Source organism: Halichoerus grypus, chromosome 8, assembly GCF_964656455.1.
Source record: "Halichoerus grypus chromosome 8, mHalGry1.hap1.1, whole genome shotgun sequence".
Classification (NCBI taxonomy): Eukaryota; Metazoa; Chordata; class Mammalia; order Carnivora; family Phocidae; genus Halichoerus; species Halichoerus grypus.
Window position 1 is genome coordinate 79,910,007 of NC_135719.1, and position 17,830 is coordinate 79,927,836.

General features: G+C 49.8%; 1 protein-coding gene across 4 annotated transcripts; it reads right to left on the reverse strand.

Annotated features, from left to right (window-relative positions):
• Window positions 1-1,746: 1,746 nt before the first annotated feature.
• SALL2 (spalt like transcription factor 2) lies at window positions 1,747-16,770 on the reverse strand. Of its 4 annotated transcripts, none has more exons than XM_036114625.2 (3): window positions 16,448-16,770; window positions 3,545-6,402; window positions 1,747-3,083 (listed from the first exon to the last, which is right to left on the reverse strand). In XM_036114625.2, exons 1-3 carry the CDS (start codon window positions 16,518-16,520, stop codon window positions 2,676-2,678), a joined length of 3,339 nt encoding a protein of 1,112 aa, XP_035970518.2. In that variant the 5' UTR covers window positions 16,521-16,770; the 3' UTR covers window positions 1,747-2,675. The 4 variants fall into 4 exon arrangements, with proteins under 4 accessions (XP_035970518.2, XP_077909575.1, XP_035970517.2 ...); XM_078053449.1 differs by lacking the exon at window positions 16,448-16,770 and adding an exon at window positions 7,699-7,793; XM_036114624.2 differs by lacking the exon at window positions 16,448-16,770 and adding an exon at window positions 6,793-6,984.
• Window positions 16,771-17,830: the final 1,060 nt, after the last annotated feature.

The window sequence follows — 17,830 nt, forward strand, 5'->3', positions numbered from 1 at the left end:
TTGCATCTATCATACTATTTACTACCACCACCATATAAAAATGTTTATATTTTTCTTCATCCTAGACGGAGCTCCCATAGGGGCAGAAGCGTCTTACTTACTTTTGGACCCGCCCAACACTTGGTCTCTGAAACAAAATAAATCCTCAGAAATTAACTGAATGAATGAGCAAATCTGCCTTATAATAGTGATGCTTTGCATCCATCCAGTTTGAACTGGATCCACTATATTTATGTTTTGCAAGCCACATTTATTTACATTCTCGTTCCAGCAAGTTAGAGTTAATTCACCTTCTGAAAAGATGATCAAATGAAAAGTGATTGAGAGTGAGAAATGGGAGGCTGAGGGTGAGGATTGGAGGGGCTATAGAAGGAAGAAACTAAAGGCTCTAAGAGACAGAATAAAGGTGACGAGAGAAAAGAAAAAAAAATTAAAGCTGTCAGATAAGAGAGGTCAACGAAGAAGAAAAATCAGGACAGGAGAATAAAAAGAATAAAAAGGAGACAGAAGGGAAAATAAAGTAGAGCAATGAAGAAGGGGTGTGGGGAGTCAGGCGCAGTGCGGACCTGCCCAAAGAAGTATCCATGAGTCAAAGCCTTACCAATAGCTGTTACCATAATGGGAACTGGCATATAAAGAGAGGGCAAGTCTACTTTAATTAGTTAAATGGCATTATCCATGTCCAGTGGGGGTAGGGGAGGTAAATGGAATAGGATTGGTGACCTACCTCCTTCCATAGGCTGAAAGGAGAAAAAGATTTACAAAGCTTTGCTAGGAATTAAAGAGGCAGAAGCTGTTTCTTCCCCAGTTGACTTCACAAGATTCCCCTGTATTCCTGTTCACCAGGACCTTTTAAAGGGGACCTGTACTGCCCTTGTGGGGGCAACTAGAATCAAACGTTGGTTCTTTACTTTGGATTGAGCCAAGAATAGGTTTACTCACCTCCTCCTTTCGGTCTTCCAGCCAGTCTCACATCAGGAATCTTAAATGGTGTAGCAGGAAACAAGCACCGTCCCTGATCACTGGGTTCCTTAATCCAAGTCTGCCACTAATTGGCTGAGTGACTTTGGGCAAACCATTTTACCAGCCCCATCCATGTAGCACTAAGATTCAGTGATATTATAAAAAAATTCTGGGGACTGTTCTCTAAAAAAACAAGGTCTTAGAGTCAAATCTAAACCTCACCAAGTCGTGGAGAGACAAGGTAAAAAATGTATATGTTTCATTTCACACCCCCACTCCACACGTACTTCCTCTGCTAAGAATCTTCCTTTAAATTATCCCGCTGGTAGAAATTATTAGTGTTGAATTACTTTTTTTTCCTGTTTATAACATCAGATCTCAAGGATCATAAAGATTAATTCATCTTGGTTCTGCAGATCAGGTAGGCTAGCCTGGGGTTCAGGAAAGACAAAGAAACAGCTTCCAACCTCCAAACAAAACAAACAAAAAAAGACCCCACAAAAGCCTGGTGGTGGAAAGTTCTAGGCAAAGAAAAAATCTAGACAATGAATGCACACAATGGACAAATCCTTTACTTTTTGAGAACATAAACTCCATTTCCACAGGGAAATTACATTCACTGGAGGTTGTTTTAGGACAAGGCTGAATAAATTAAATATTTCAACACCATATGTTCAGCTTTGGCAGGAGATGTAGGTGGGAAGGGAATCTCAGTGTTAGGGAATGCCCATATCACACCCCAGCTGGCTATTTAATCACGAAATAAGGAAAAACACACAAATATTTGGTTAAAACACTTTTAATGAAAAGGGAAAGACACTAGTATGTCCCTTGTCTGCTCTTCACATTTTACTATGTTAGGAAGCTCCGGAGCCTATACCTTTGGAGGAGAAACCATCATTCAAGTCAGTCAGTAGCAGAACTCTCACTCTCTCCTCCTCAGAACTCCTGTTCCAAATGATCCTATGTTAAGAGTAAATACTACATCTCATTACAAGACGGAGAGGCAGGGAGAACACCACCTAGAGCTCGTCTCCCAAAGTCTGGGACTCTAAGACCCAGACAGTGGCAAAGACATAAGCCCTGGTCCATAGACAGGCAAAATGGGGGAGGAAATAGGCCTTGAGAAAGGAAGACAAGGAAAATCCAAGGGGCCAGGGAATAAAGGAGGGAGTTATCTAAAACTAGGAGCACACTAGTGCTAGGGAATCCCCTATGACCTGTGGTGCAGTGCTGCACAGCAAGTCACTAATAGTCCAAAAGAACATTCATGAGACCCATCCAGTCAAGAATCGGAGGTCCCCTCCCTCACACCATGCCCTTTTCTTAATCTCATAGGTTCCCAGCAAGCCCTATGCTTTAGCAACACTCTTCAACTCTCCATCATTACTCTTTCAACCCCCCCTCACCAATAATGCTTCTTAAAGATATGAACTTCACAGTTCCCAAAATATTCCACGGGAGACCTGTTGGCAAGACATCTGCTTGTTTCCTAACTTTGAGAGGCCATGATGAAGGAATAGGAGAAGCTGGAGGTGTCTTGGCATATTGACCAGCCAACACCTTCGCCTGAACGAGAGTGTACAGGGAAGAATGTCCTATATGCCCTTCATTTCCCCCTACCCCGTAGGGCCGGGCCGCCAGATACAGATATTGTTGTGTCTTCATTGCTGGCACTTTCTGGAGCAGGGAAAGAAGGAATGTACAGTTTGCTACTTTTCTTCTATGGTGGGCTTCTTAGGCACTGCCCTGGATGCAGGAGACCGAAATAGGAAGAGGGGGGCTCTCTTCTCCTTGGCCTCTCTGGATCCCATTGCTGGAGGCACGTTCCCAGCCACAGTTCCCAGGCCAAACAGCACTGGTGGCGCCAGGCCTAAAGTGGTAGTGGAGGCGGAGCTGGAACTCCGGGGCTTGGTGGGCAGGTCACTTGACAGGAAAGCTGTGTACTGGTTCCAGAAAGACAGGGGACCTACCCTCACCAGTTGGACAGGAATGTCCTGGGATAGGAAGTCCTGCAGGTTGACCTGGTCACCAGAGAGGAGTGGCACTGGGCCCTCCAGAGACAGCTGCCGGCCCCTTCGGGCTGGGCTGCAATTCCAAATGTGGGTGCTCAGGTGCACCTGCCAAAGGGAAAGGGAGAGGAAGAAAGGAGAGGGGAGAAGGGTCACCCCAGGGAAGCTGGAGAGGGTTCCCCTTGGGAAGGTGAAAGCTGTAGAGAATCTATTTTCCTCAGGTACACGAGTGAAGAGGGAAGAAAAATTCATCAGGGGGCCATCCCCCTGTGAGCACAACTATTTCCAAGCTTGGGGACTAGAGAAAAGCCACTAGGGAGGTATCACAGAAGGACTCAGAGAAAAAGACAAATAAGAGCTCATACATCTTAGAGGTCCTTCTACAGAGCTCTTGGTTTCTGCTCCCTGGGTCAAGGGGCAGCAGGTACAGAAAAACAGGCTCATGGGATCGTGGGGTCATCTTTTCGGGGAAAGGGGGAGAGCCCCGGGGAAGTGATGGAAGGTGAGCAGCCTGGGACCAAGGAAAGAGCAGCAATATTCTGAGGGCCATGGGGGGCAAAGGGTTGTACCTGGTGGTGAGCCAGCAGCATATGCTTCTTGAGGATAGCCCGCTCGAGAAAGCTCTGCCTGCAGAAAACACAAGTGAAGAGCGGCCCCTCCTTGGGGTGGGTCTTCTGATGCTCCTCCAGGGCTGCCTGCGTGGCAAAGCTCTGACCACACACCTCGCAGGCCTTTCTGCTACTGCTCTCGCCCGGCTCCTTTCTCATGGCCTCCTGCATGCTCAGCTCCACCGAGGCGCTGCCGCTGCCTTCCCCTTCCCGGCTGAGTGCTGCCGTTGGGCTCGAGCTCCTCTCCGCTCTGGCCCCCGCTTCCATGCCTCCGGCGACATCACCGCCTCCCTGCTCCATGGGCTGTGTTTGATCCAGGCTGTTGGCCGGCGGGGGCGGCGGTGGCGGCGGCGGCGGCAGGGAAGGCTGTTGAATCACTTTCTCATTGCTTTCCATCTCCTTCCCGGCGGTGGCTACTGCCGCCGCCGCCGCCGCCGCCGCCGTGGTCCCCACGGTCCCCACTTCCTCCTCTGCCCCCGAAGCCTCTTCTGAGTCACCTCGCACGGATATTGCCTTCTCGCCTCCACTCTCTGAGCCTCTCCCTGCCAGGGAATCTTCATCAGTCACATCTTCCTCCTCTTCCTCGTCCTCCTCCTCCTCTTCAGACAACTCCTCTTCCGGGGACGGCTGCTGGGACGGCTGCTGGGGGAAACTCCCCGGGCCCGAGACTGTGGGCTGCTCCGCGCCATTTTCCGGGGCAGCTCCCCCGCCTTCGGAGAGCGTGGTACCGCCGTTGGGGATCTGGCCCCCCAGGTGCATCCGAACGTGCTGCTGCAGAGTGACAGCGTTGGTGAACTTCTTCTGGCAGATGGGGCACGAGTTCTGGGCCCGGGCGGCTGGGCTGGCCTTGTGGCCCACGAAGTGCGCGCGCAGGTTGCCCCGGGTGGAGAAAGCTCGGCCACACACTTTGCATTTGAAGGGCCGCTCACCTCCGTGTTGCCCATAGTGCAGGCGCAGCGCGCGAGGACAGCTCAGCACCCGGAGGCAGATGACACACTGGTTAGGTCCCGACGAGGCGGCGGACGAGGTCGCGGGCGCCGAGGCGGTGGGGGCTCCCGAGGCGCTAGAGGCCACGGCCACAGCTCCTTGCCGGTCAATCTTCTCTACCAGTTGCTGCAGCTTCGAGGTCTCGGAGGGTGAGGCCCCCAGGGGCTCCAGCACGTAGGGGAAGGGGAAGCTCCCTGTGGACTTAAAGTGGTTGGTAAGCAGCGCCCAGCTGGGGAGCGACGTCACCAGCTTACTCAGCTGCATTCGGGCTGCTGTGCCACTTTCTGCCACCCCGGTGATGGCTGAGCCCTCACTCCCCGGAGGGGTATTTTCATCCGCTTTACTCTTTGGCTCTACTGCCTTCATGAGCACAAACTTGTTGAAAGCAGGCAGCGCAGGAGCCGCGGCTGCGCCCGCGCCCGTGGACAGCAGCGTGAGGCTCTCGGTGGCGCTGAGTGCTGCGGCGGAGGCCACCAGAGGCTTGCGTTCCACACCTCCACCGGGCACGGCCACCTCCTCCTCGGCCTTCTCCGGCGGCACGGACATACCATAGGGCAGGCCGCTGCTGGTGATGACGTAGTCTAGGTGCTCGGGCACCGGGTGAGGGTTCATCTGCACGTGCGGGTACTTCTCGCGATGCCGGTGAAAATGCACTTTGAGGTTGCCGCGGGTGGTAAAGCGGTTGCCGCAGACGTTACACTTATAGGGCCTCTCACCTGTGTGGGAACGCAGGTGGATCTGCAGGGCGCTGTCACTGCCAAATACTTTGGCACAGAAGCGGCACTTGTGCCGTCCACCGGGCTTCTCCAAGGGACCCATCACTTCCCCGTAGCCCAGCTCGCCACTTCCGTTCTTTGGCTTCAGGAGCCCTGGGGAGGCAGTAGCCTCAAGGCCTCGAGCTGCCCCAAGACACTGTGCTGCCAGTAGTCCCGTGGTGCCTGGGAATGCCAGATGAGGTGAGGCCATCAGCTGATCTGTGCCGCCGGGCAGGGCTGGGGAGGGGGCAGGGGTGGGTTTGTGGCTTCGCCCAACCCCTCCGGCAGAGAAAGGGTGCTGTGACCCCAGCGGATGGTAAAGATGAAAGAAAGCCTGCTTGGGCGTTTCTGCCCCCGAGGAGGAGGAAGAAGAGGAGGAGGATGGTGCCAGCGTCTTGCTGGTTTGGACGGGCTTGATGGGGCTGAAGAGGGGAAGCAGGGGCTTGGTGGAGGAGGCAGTCCCCGTCCCAGGTAACTCTGAGGGACTGGCAGGGGTGCCCACTGTCTGGCCTAAGGAGCCAAGCAGCAGCACCTGGCGGCAGATTTGCTCAGTCATCTGCATCTGGTGGATCTGGCGCTGCTGCAGCACCCGGAGCTCTTCCAAGATCAGAGGGATGTTCAAGTGGCCGCTGCCTACCCCTGGGGGCGGAGGTGGAGGAGGAGGAGGGGGGGGTGCAGGGGTAGATTCTGGAGGTAATGGGGTTGCGCCCAGCTTGGGACTCGCCAAGATCAGGCCCCCGCCTCCCCCAGCTGCTGTACCTGTGGCAGCCACCAGGAAGTGCCCCGCAGACTCCTCTACTCTCCGCTCTGGGCCCCAGGAGGGATCTGTGGGCACTGAAGACCCAGAATCCGGGGGGTTGCTGTGCTCTACCTCCATGACCTGGGAACTATTTTGGCCCTCCGCCCGGGATTCAGAAGAGGTCGAAGAGTTGTTGGGGTTCTCCTGGCCCCCAATTATCACCATTACAGGGGGGTCAGTAGAACATGCATTCTGGTGGGCGAGGAATTCAGTTGGGTCAGTGAATTGTGCGCAGCACTTGGCACAGACTTGGGGGTGGTCCTCCTCGCTAGCATCACCTAGGGAGAAGACAAGGAGAGAGCGTGGGTGGTGCGGTTGGGATGGGCCTGCGAAGGCTCTAATTAACAACGAGCCCAGTAACCGCTTGTGGGGGGCGGGGAGATGAGCTCACCATCAGGCCACGCAGAAGGCTAGAGCTCAGTCTTGACCGGCCCGGACGCGAAACACCCCAGGGTAGGGGGGTGGGGAGGGGCAGGCAAGCTCAAGCTTCTGCCTTCCCTAGTCCGTCCCCCACCCCCCCAACCCCGGGCCACCGCGGGCGCAAGGAACAGGCGTGAGGAGGGGGTCCTAGGCAGAGAATCGTGCATTTCATCCCGTCCGCCGAAAGTCCCTTACCCCGCGCGCATCCCCTCCGCCCCCACCCCTGCCGGGGCAGGGCCCTACCGCACCTCCAAGCTCCGCCGGCTCCCCGCAGGGCCCCCCGAGACGAGAGCTCCTCCCGGTTTCGTGCGCCATGGTTGTGGGGGAGGTGGAGGGCCGGGTAGAGTGGGAGACAATAGGTAGCGGGATTGGGGGAGGCGGCGGTGGCCGCCGGGGCTGCGGCAGCCTCTGCGCCCAGCGGCCCAGACTGCGGAGATGGAGATCGGCGGCAGCGGCGGCGGGGGCAGGGAGCCGCGGAGGAGGGGGAGGGGAGCGGGGAGGCACGGAGGAGGGGAGGAGCTGGAGCGAGAAAGCTGGGAGAGGGGAGATGGGGGAGGAGCTGCTCGGGAGCCGGGCGGGAGCGGGGAGTGGGAGGTGGGTGTGTGGGGCCGGAGCCCAGAGCCTAGCAGGTTCCCGGAGGCTCAGTGACAGGTGCTTGTGGGGCGTGGTGGGGGTCCACCTTCCCTTGCACTCTGCCAGCTCCCCCCTTCTCCAGATGTCTTTGCCCAGACCTGCCCCCACCCCCCTCAGGCTCATGGGGACACAGTGGGAAACACAGCCCTGCTCAACAGAGCAAAGCGAGAGGCTTCTCTTATTTTTCTTTGGATAAAAGATCTACTGAGCCTGGAAAACGTGGACTCCAGAGAGGATGGTCTGATCTCAGAGGTCTGAGGGAGCCCGGAACATCCATCCCTCATCAAAACACGCACCCCCAAATACCCCAAGTTTTGTCCAGTCTTCCTCACCTTTATTCCCACCCTACCCCCATCCCTCTCCACAAAAGACGTTTCTCAGGGTGGGAGGCTGCAAGGTAGAATTTCCAAGGAAGTCATTTCAGGACCCCTCTCTACGGAACACTGAGCCCCTTTACTCCCCGCCCCTCCTCCCGCAGAATAGCCGAATGCAAGTTACCCCCCAGATCACCCGGCCCACACCTGATTTAAGGAGCTCGTGCTTATTCACGGAGCCATCTCCTCTTTAGTACTCTCTTCCCTGCCCGTCTTCTTCCTCCATTGCCCTTCTCTTGCAACAACACTGCACGCTGTCACTATTAAGGACTGTGGAGGTTGGGGAGATGCCGGCCTGCAGGGGCCTAGAGGCCCACCTAGCTCTAACCTGGGGGGAGGGGAATTCCTGAAACAATGGGAAAAATGCAGTGGGAGCTACCAGACAGCCTCTCAGTGCCAAAAGCCCTTTCAGCCCCAATCTGGTTTGAATGCCTAGAAATGACTTAACACCAGCTCACCGCCACAGAGGCCACCTCCCCTTCAGAGAAGATAAGTAGGGGTGAGATGTCTCTTAGACCAGATACCCTGCAGCCCCTTTCTATCTTGAAATGTGTCTTCATAGGTTTTCCACTTCCTGAAGGAGTGTATCTTACTTACAGGAACTGACCCCCAGTCACTTAGTTTTGTGGTTCTCTTGGGCATCAGTAAACCCACCTTGTGCTAATCCCAGTTCTGTCCTTGCCTGACAGTGGTCAATCATGCAACCATTTTCCTTTTTGTAAAGTGGTAATATTGTAGCTATGTTATCTTTCTCAGAGAAATACTGTGGTGACAAAAACTTGAAAAACTCTACAAATCATGTTAATATGAACATACGGGACTTTAAATATTCTGGATTAGAGAACTGGCATTGTCAATGGCAAAGCGTCAAAATAACCTAAAATATGCATATACTAAAATTAGATCAGTGTTTCATGTTGCTTATTAACCTGCTTATTAATTTCTGAGGTAAGACGTTGGTCAATATCATTGGCATATGGCAACATTAAGGAGCCTTTTTTGGATGGAGATAAAACTACCTAATACTGGCAACATCCACTTCACTTTTGAACGCAAATTTTGCCATCTTTTTTTTTCTTTTAAAGATTTTATTTATTTTCTGACAGAGAGAGAAACAGGGAGAGAGGGAACACAAGCAGGGGGAGTGGGAGAGGGAGAAGCAGGCTTCCCGCAGAGCAGGGAGCCCGATGTGGGGCTCGATCCCAGGACCCTGGGATCATGACCTGAGCCGAAGGCAGACGCTTAACCATCTGAGCCACCCAGGTGCCCCTTGCCATCTTTTTAAAATGAGAACATTTTACTGAATTATATTTAGAAACTTCAAATAATCATGAGGATCGTAATGTTATAAAGGATGGCTCTGAAACAGATGAGCTCCGTGCTTTCAGGCCTGACCCTTACAGTGAGGGAGAGGGGAATCTATTTCAATTATGGAAGGTGACGGGTTAGTGTGGTATTGTTTATTTTTACACATACGGAAATTGAAGCTTGGAGAGATGAAGTGACTTTTTCAAGTTCACACTGTAATTCAGTGAGGCAAACATTTGGAATTTCAACTCCTGTCCAGTGCTTTCTCAAGCACATCAACATTGTAAGGCTTCTTTAATGCTAGAGAAAGAGCCCTGTGTAGCTCCCACCTGCCATTTGCTCTCTGGCCTCAGCAAGGGAGAGGGAATGAGATGGAGGCTTTCTACTGAGCATTTGTTAATTAGCATTGAACATTTGATATCAAGTTGCTGTTTTGTCAACTCTTCCGACAAGAAAAGAAATCCTTTTCTTTTCATCTTCTCCTGGGAAACACTGTCCCCTTTCTTGCTCTTTAATGAAACTTGCTTTCTGATGTGTAATTCGATCTGCACTCTTCTTTAAGGTAAATTTAGTCCCTGCTGAAAGGTGACGGATCAACAGCCACCTGTAAGAGGAACCCTCTCTTTCTCAGCACTTTGCACTCACTGCCTCTCCTGAAAAGGGGGGCAGGATTCTTAGGCAGACAGGAATGAAGTCATAAACACAGGAATAAACTAAGCTGGTAACGGTGTCCCTAGATAGCAGATAAGGTGAGGTAAGCTATCCTGGGTCACACACAAAGTCTGGGATGGACGTGGAGACTAAGACCTGGACATGCTTGTTTAAATTTATAAAGAGCCGAAATAACAAGGAAAAAGGAAACCAGGTAGCTCTCTAAACTGCTGCTCTAGGCTTGGGAGCGCATGGCTAGGGAGAACGAAGAGAAAAATGGGTAGGGAGTGCACAGCAGGATAGTAGTTGAACAAGTGGTTCTCAAACTTTGCTGCCCATCAAAATTACTGGCAGGACTCGATCCCAGGACCCCAAGATCATGACCTGAGATGAAGGCAGACACTTAACCGACTGAGCCACCCCGGCGTCCCGTTGGGCTCCCTGCTCAGCGGGGAGTCTGCTTCTCCCTCTCCCACTCCCCCTGCTTGTTTCCCTCTCTCCCTGTGTCTCTCTCTGTCAAATAAATAAATAAAATCTTTAAAAAAATTACCGGCAGAGCCTTTAAAAAATCCCAATATCCAGGCCACACCCTAGATCAATGAATTTAGAATCCCTGAGGGTGGCATCCAGGTATCAGTATGTTTATAAAATTCCTCAGGTGATCCCAATGTCCAGCCAAGGATGAGAACCACAGTAGCTTTCGGGCGACTGCTCTTCGCAGTAAACCTTCTATCCTGCTGCTCACCTCTTACCTGCCCTCAACCTGGCCAAAATTTAGACAGTGGCGAAACCAGCTGCTCAATGCCAGATCTTCCTGTCAGGCTCCCTCTCTCCTCTGCCCGCAGCCACAGGTTAGCTCTCTTGTGTCCAGCTTCCATGGACAGAATTTTTTTTTTTTTTTGAAAGGAGATAGAAGTTTATTGAATACACCGCAAGGGAGCGGTGGGCAGGACAGCAAAGGACAGACTGTCTGCCAGAATTTGATATGATTTAGACCTGACTGTGAAATGGGGGGATGCCTGGGTGACTCAGTCGGTTAAGCGACTGTATTGCCTTTCCCAGAATACGTACATCTTGAGCCATACTTCTAATTTTAAGATAAATGTTTGTTCCACGCAGAGTTCGAGTATCGTCCAGCTATTGAAGAAACAAAGCACACTATGTAAGCACCTGCTTAAACTTACTGTTAGTGTTGGTCCAACACTAATAGTTTCCATAATTATGAATCGATTCTGTAACTGCTGCTACTGTTGCTATAGACTACTTCTAAGGGGGAAATGTCCCATGTTCTCTGCATCACGCCTCTCTCCTAAATACATACACATACTCACTCCTTTGCTACCCACACCTAGTAATGCACCCATGGCCTATGCAACATTGTAGGCAAACAGGCGTGCTGAGGTATGTTTACATGGGGTGCTAAGTGAGAAAAATATATTTGTTTCCAGAACAGGAATATCTTAGATCAAACACCGAAAAGGTTTTTAAAGAGACATTTTTTTGACGTTGAAAGACTCAGCATTTAGCCAGGAATTCATACGCTTTTGCTGCTGGAAGGGACTGAGATCTGACCCTCTGAGCAAAGTGATTAAGATTACCAGCTCTGAAGCAAACAGGCCCGAGTTCTCGTCCCAGCACTTTCTAATCTTTGTGATCTTGGGAAAGTTTCTCTATTTCTCTAAGGCTTGGGTTTCTCTTTAAAATGGGGGTATAGCTTCAAAAGGGAATGAAATTCTTAGACAGGCTACAACATGGAGGAACCTTGAAAACATGCTAAGTGCAACAAGCCAGACACAAAAGGACAAAGTGTATGATTCCTTTACATGAGGTATCTAGAATTGGTAACTTCATAGTGACAGAAAATAGAATGGTGATTGCTAGGCACTGCGGAGAGAGGGGGATGGGGAGTTATTGTTTAATGGGTATAGGGTTGCAGTTTTGCAGGATGAAAGAGTTCTAGAGATGGATATTGGTAATGGTTACATAACACTGTGAATATACTGAATGTCACTGAGTTATATGCTTACAGATGGTTAAAATGGTAAATTTTGTTATGTATGTTTTACTACACATTCAAAAATGTGTAGTAAATGGGGGGATGCCTGGGTGACTCAGTCGGTTAAGCATCTGCCTTCGGCTCAGGTCAGGATCCCAGGGTTCTGGGATCTAGTCCCACATCGGGCTCTTTGCTCAGCGGGGAGTCTGCTTCTCCCTCTCCCTCTGCTGCTCCCCCTGCTTGTGCGCTCTTGCGCTCGCTCTCTCTGACAAATAAATAAAATCTTTTTTAAAAAAGATTTTATTTATTTATTTGACAGAGAGAGAGAGATAGCGAGAACAGGAACACAAGCAGGGGGAGCGGGAGAGGGAGAGGCAGGCTTCCTGCCGAGCAGGGAGCCCGATGCGGTGCTCGATCCCAGGACCCTGAGATCATGGCCTGAGCCTAAGGCAGACGCCCAACGACTGAGCCACTCAGGCGCCCCAATAAATAAAATCTTAAAAAAAAATTTAATGGAGGTAATAATAGTGGAGTTGGGAGGAATTAACAAGAGGAAATGCATACAGGGCCTAGCATAGTACCTGACAGATAGTAAATGCTCCACAAATATTACCGAGGAGTGTATTATTTAAAGGCCAAATGCTGGGGCACCTGGGGGGCTCAGTCAATTAAGTGTCTGACTTGAGCTCAGGTCATGATCTCGGGGTCCTGGGACTGAGCCCCGCCTTGGGCTCCCTGTTCAGTGGGGAGTCTGCTTCTTCTTCTCCCTCTGCCCCTCACCCCGCTCATGCTCGCTCTCTCAAATACATAAATAAATAAAATCTTCTCTTTTTTTAAGATTTTATTTATTTATTTGAGAGGGAGAGACACAGCGAGAGAGGGAACACAAGCAGGGGAGTGGGGAGGGAGAAGCAGGCTCCCCACTGAGCAGGGAGCCTGATGCAGGGCTCGATCCTAGGACGCTGGGATCATGACCTGAGCTGAAGGCAGACGCTTAACGACTGAGCTACCCAGGCGCCCCAATAAATAAAATCTTTTAAAAATAAAAAAATAGGGGCACCTGGATGGCTCAGGTCATGATCCTGGGGTCCTGGAATCTAGCCCCACATTGGGTTCTCTACTCAGCGGGGAGCCTGCTCCCTCTCCCTCTGTCTGCCACTCCCTCTGCTTGTGCTCTCTCTCTCTCTCTCTCCCTGTCAAATGAATGAATAAAATCTTTAAAAATAAATAAATAAATAAAAATAAAAATAAAAAATAAAGGCCAAACACTGAAGCCCTGGAAGAAGAATGGCCCCGCCCAAGGTCACCTAGTTTCAAAGTCCAAGCTGGATTAAAAACCAGGTTTTCGGGGCGCCTGGGTGGCTCAGTCCTTAAGCGTCTGCCTTCAGCTCAGGTCATGATCCCAGGGTCCTGGGATCGAGCCCCGCATCCCTGCTCCACGGGAAGCCTGCTTCTCCCTCTCCCCCTCCCCCTGCTTGTGTTCCCTCTCTTGCTGTGTCTCTCCCTGTCAAATAAATAAAATCTTTAAAAATAAATAAATAAATAAAAATAAAAACCAGCTTTTCTGCTTCCTGATCCAGTGCTCTATATCACACCCCACCTGAGTTACTTTCTATCTACACAGAGATGTTTTCTTTTTGACCCAGGGTTACTAAGGGCTGAAAAGCTTGGGCTCCATACCCTAAGGGATTATGTTCTCTGCTTCCAGATATGAAGACGAACAGAATCCTCAAAACTCTCTTTTTGCCTTCCTTCTCCTTTTGCTGCTCTTGATGTCTGCCAGCTTCCATTTCTCCCTCTAGATCTGTTTGGCTGTTGTCCTGATTTCTCCTTCTCACTAAATATCTGGGTTTCTGATCGTTTCCTTTATTTCCCAGATGTACGAGTTTACATTTTCCCTAGTCACATCCCTTATGTTCTCTAATTCAGATTTCTAGACTCTGTAGGGGGAGAGAAAATTTTTTTTCTCTCCAGAGTTTTTAAGTAAATAGACTATTTCCTTCTCATCACTTATGTGCAATAACTATTCTGTTAGGTTTTTGGTGTTCTGGTCAGGGAAGCTGAACAAAAACAGGGCTAGAAAACAGGTCTTTTCAGACTGTTTCTTGGTGACATCTTAGGTCACCGCAGAGATGAGGCTTATAAATGTGCAACAAAGGCTCAGCATTTGCTTGTCACATATGGTAAACATTGCTTGAAAGAAGGCAAGGGCTCCTGAAAACCTTGGAGACACCCTCACCTGCTAAATAAATGTCTGCTGATATTCCTGAGGGATGCCCATAGTTTCACAGGGACACCAGAGGATGAACATAGAGTCCCCCCCCCCCACCTAATTTGGGCACATGCAGAACAAGAAAATGTCTTCTGGGGTAGAAAGAAAAGTCAGGGGTCTGAAGATCACATAAGCAAATAAGAACTCTACCAATGGAAAAGGAGGGAGTAGGAAATCTATCTATCTTGTAAGAGCAGGAAGGAATTTTAGATTTGATCAGAGACAGCCACCTCATCTCCAGATGTGACCCAGTGACACTCCGGGTCATGCAAGTAGCCCAGGATCTTTCTCTCAGAATTCTCTCAGGAGAATTCTGATCAGAAAACCCTTCAGCTTTCTTAAAGCAGACCTTAAGAGGTTACTGCTGCCTTCTTGCTCCTCTCATTTATGTTTCTGACTTTTATGGCTCAAAGGCAAAATTCCAGCTCAAATGTGTTGCCGCCATTGGATTGGAGCCTGCACTGTTTCTACGGGGACAACTCCGCAGCAGCATCCCTGTGCCCCGGAGTGTTCGCGGCCCCAAGTGGGAGCTACGGCTCAAGGGGCTTGAGAATCCACTCAGGGCAGTGCTGAAAAATTTCTTTTGACTCCCTTACAGGCTTTTCATCAGCAGTGGTGTGGGCTGTGGGTGAGCAGACTTGGGAGGTGTGGGGAGAGAAGAGGAGAGGAGAGGTTGTTTTTTGGGGGGGCGGTTGGAGGCAGGGGGTGTTTGGGCATTGTTCCACAATCCAGCCAGCAGGGGAGCAGGACTGTGAGGCAACGGGAAGTCTCCTGTAGAGCCTGAGGAGGAAACATCCGGCCTGCAGCAGCATTAAGGAGGGCGAATGTGTCCCAGGAGGGAAGGATGCCACCACCATGAACCTCTAAATATGGGCACAGTGGGATCCCAGCAAGGCAGTGACTTGAGGAGAATGTGTTCTCTCCAAAACACAATATGTCTGTTAAGGCTGTTCCTTAGCACATGGAGCACTGATTTAATCTCAGGTCATTTTTTTTTTTTTTACAACAGGTGGAAAGGTAAGTTTAATCCATAACTTCATTTTAGTCACTACAAATACAGTATCCTAGCTAGAGCTTTCCATAGCACATGTCTCCTAGAGAAATACTAAAGTTCGCCAAGAGGTTCCTGAGCTTTGGACATATTTCAGCCCTTGCAGGAAGTGCCAATGTCCTCATATGTAATAACAATACTCACACGTATTAAGTACTTATTTCTGTTAGGGACTACCATACCACATATATTGAACACTTATTTATGCTATTTATTTTTCCAAGTGCTTTACACATATTAACTCACTCTGATTCTCACAATAACCTAAGGAGGTAGCTAGTGTTTTACAGATGAGGAAACAGCACAGAGAGACAAAGTAAACCAAGGTTGCACAGCTAACCAAGTGGTGGAACCAGGATTTGAATCCTGGAAGTCTGGCTTCAGAACCTTTGTTCTTAGTACTACACTACACTGTCGGGTGAATCAACTGTTTGCTAAATAGCTTATCCCTGAGGCAGGACTTCCAGACTTTCACAGCATGAATGTATATAGCCATAGCAGTATGTCCAAAACTTGCCTGATCCTAGAACTACCTGATCCCTTGCAAAGATAGAGATTCCCAGACTCTAGCCAGGATCTACAGTCAAGCAAGTTTGAAAAACCCTAATGTAGCAGAGTGAGCACCGCCAGCCCTGAGCCTCAGGAATCCTAGGTTTTGGTCCTGACAGTGCTTCTCACTGTTCCTGAGACTTTGGGCAATGTCACTTTTCAGTACCCTCGTTGCTCCACTATCCACCACGTCCTGGACTGTTCTAAGAATACATGAAATACCCTCCCCCCTTCATAGAGAAAATCTGTTCCTTTATTTTTTTTTTGAGTTTATTTAATTCTTTTTAAGTAATTGCTACACTCAATGCAGGACTCAAACTCACGACCTCATGAGCAAGCATTGCATGCTCTTTAGACTGAGCCAGCCAGGGGCCCCAGAAAATCTGTTACTTTAAAAACAGATCCAAGTATGTTGACTCATACTTGTTTTTTGTGTTTTTTGTGTTTTTTGTTTTTTTTTTTTTAGCTTGGCCTCCTTGAAGCACAAACCTAAGCCCTCCGGTCTCTACCCCAGGTGACATGGCTCCACACCCCAAACCAGGCTGCATCTGACCGACATTAGCTCTCTCCCTCTGGGAGCTCTGATCTGTTCTCAGCTCAGCCCAACAATGAGAAACTTTTTTCTCTTCTCCCTCAGGGGAACCTTCACGTTTATCCAATTCATTCTCTTGCAACCCAACTCTCCAGAAAGAAAAGGGGGGAAAATCCCACCCCTAAGAGACGGCCTCCAGGTCTGAGGAGGTTACTTAGCAACGGCACAAAGACCAGTGCGCAAAGGGGGACCTGAGGAGAAAACTCTTGGGTGGGGAGACAGAGCCAGTTTGAAAACTCCATTTCATTTGGAGAAAAACAAGGAAAACACAAACAGAATCAATCCTGAGAAAAGCCAAGCGGGGGCTTCTCCCCAGCACAGGTCAACGCCTTACTACTCCCTGCAGCCAATTCCTTCACACCCCCAATGACCAAGTCCTCCCCTGGCTTCACCCGTGGCCCGGGTGCCCTCCCTTGCCCTGGCCTGACCCACACGGGCTGGGACTCAGGGCTCCCGCACCCCTCCCCATGCACCCACCGTTCTCAGACGCGCTGGGACCTTCGCAGTCCGAGATTAACTGTTGGGGTTTCCGCTGCTTTCGCCGAGACATTCCCGGGTGGAGGTGGGGTAGGGAGGGGCAAAGCTCACTGAGTCCTAACCGGGGTGACCTGGTCTGGTCTCTCCTTGGGTCTGAAGCCAACGGATGCCTCTCCCCCAGTGCTAATCACTGTGAAGCAGAGACGTTCTCCCTTCCCAGAGACAGACAGACAGACTGGCCCGCGCTCTCTCTGATTCTCTGTCCCTGACTCTCTCTCTCTCTCTCTTTCTCTCTCAATCTCTGCAAGTCTTTAAAGGGGAGACGCCCCCTTTTTTTTTTCTTCAGCTTCTTCCCTACGCTTCTGCAGCTCCCATTGTAAAAGCAAAAATCCTAATCTTTCCGCACACTCTTTTCTTTTGTACTGCAGAGGGGAAGGATTTAACCCTCTCCTCACTGCCAGGGCTCCGGCCTCTCCCTGTGCTGTCTGTTCAGAAAATGTCCCTGCTTATTTCTCTAACTCTTCATCCAAGGTCCTCACAGTGCTTTTTGGTTCTCTCACGATTCTATGCCACCTTGTTTGATGATGCGACTGTGTCTGGGGTATAAAGCTGAAATAAGAACTTTCCCGTATATCCTGATTATGAGGCCAAGAAGTCAGCTACCGCCAGTCGAAAATGGGGATATGAAAGGCTGGCAAAAAGATGAAGATGGACAGTCATTACGGTAAAACTTAATATATAGAGATCTCTTCATAACATATAGGATATTTTCATGTACATGACATATTTTGAGCATTACAACTCTAAGATTAGCACAGCAGGTTTGACTACTCCTATTTATAGATGATTCTCTTTATAGGTAAGCAAAAGGATCAGTGAGGTTAAGTAACCTATCCAAGGTTGCACAGCTCTGATGTAATACAGACAGGTCCATCTGACAGCAGGCTAACATTTTTTCCCTCTATATTATTAAAGGTACAGTATGCCACCAAGCTCCTAGCATGAAAAAAAAAAGTGATTGATCTTAAGGAATCCCAGTTAAAATAGCAACAGCGTTCCTGGCTTTTCTGTTTCTCCTGCTCCTGTCCAGCTCCTGGGGCTGAAGGTATGCCAGCTCTGAGAAGATGATGTAGATGATTCTGTGGGACTTCAGACTGGAAGCTACAAGGAGGCACTTCCAGCTCAATATGAAGGAACTTTCTAACAGTGTAATGGTCTCTCGGGTGAATGGGTGAGCTCTCTGTAGTAAGTTCTTGCAGAGGCTGAAAACAAATGTCAGGGATTTTGTGGAAATAATTTCCTTGTGGATATCATATTTGACCTTTAAAAATGTCTCCATCTCTAAAATACATCATTTGGCCACAAACCAGTTCTCTCCTGCTC

Bases quoted from the DNA above. Each gene is read 5' to 3' on its own strand.
- SALL2 (XM_036114625.2), bottom strand. From the start codon at position 16,520: ATGTCTCGGCGAAAGCAGCGGAAACCCCAACAGTTAATCTCGGACTGC. The intron at 6,403-16,447 runs GTGGGTGCATGG...TCTTCTCCCTAG, and splicing joins TCCCAGCGCGTCTGAGAACG to GTGATGCTAGCGAGGAGGAC. The intron at 3,084-3,544 runs GTACAACCCTTT...TCCCTTTGGCAG, and splicing joins TGCTGCTGGCTCACCACCAG to GTGCACCTGAGCACCCACAT.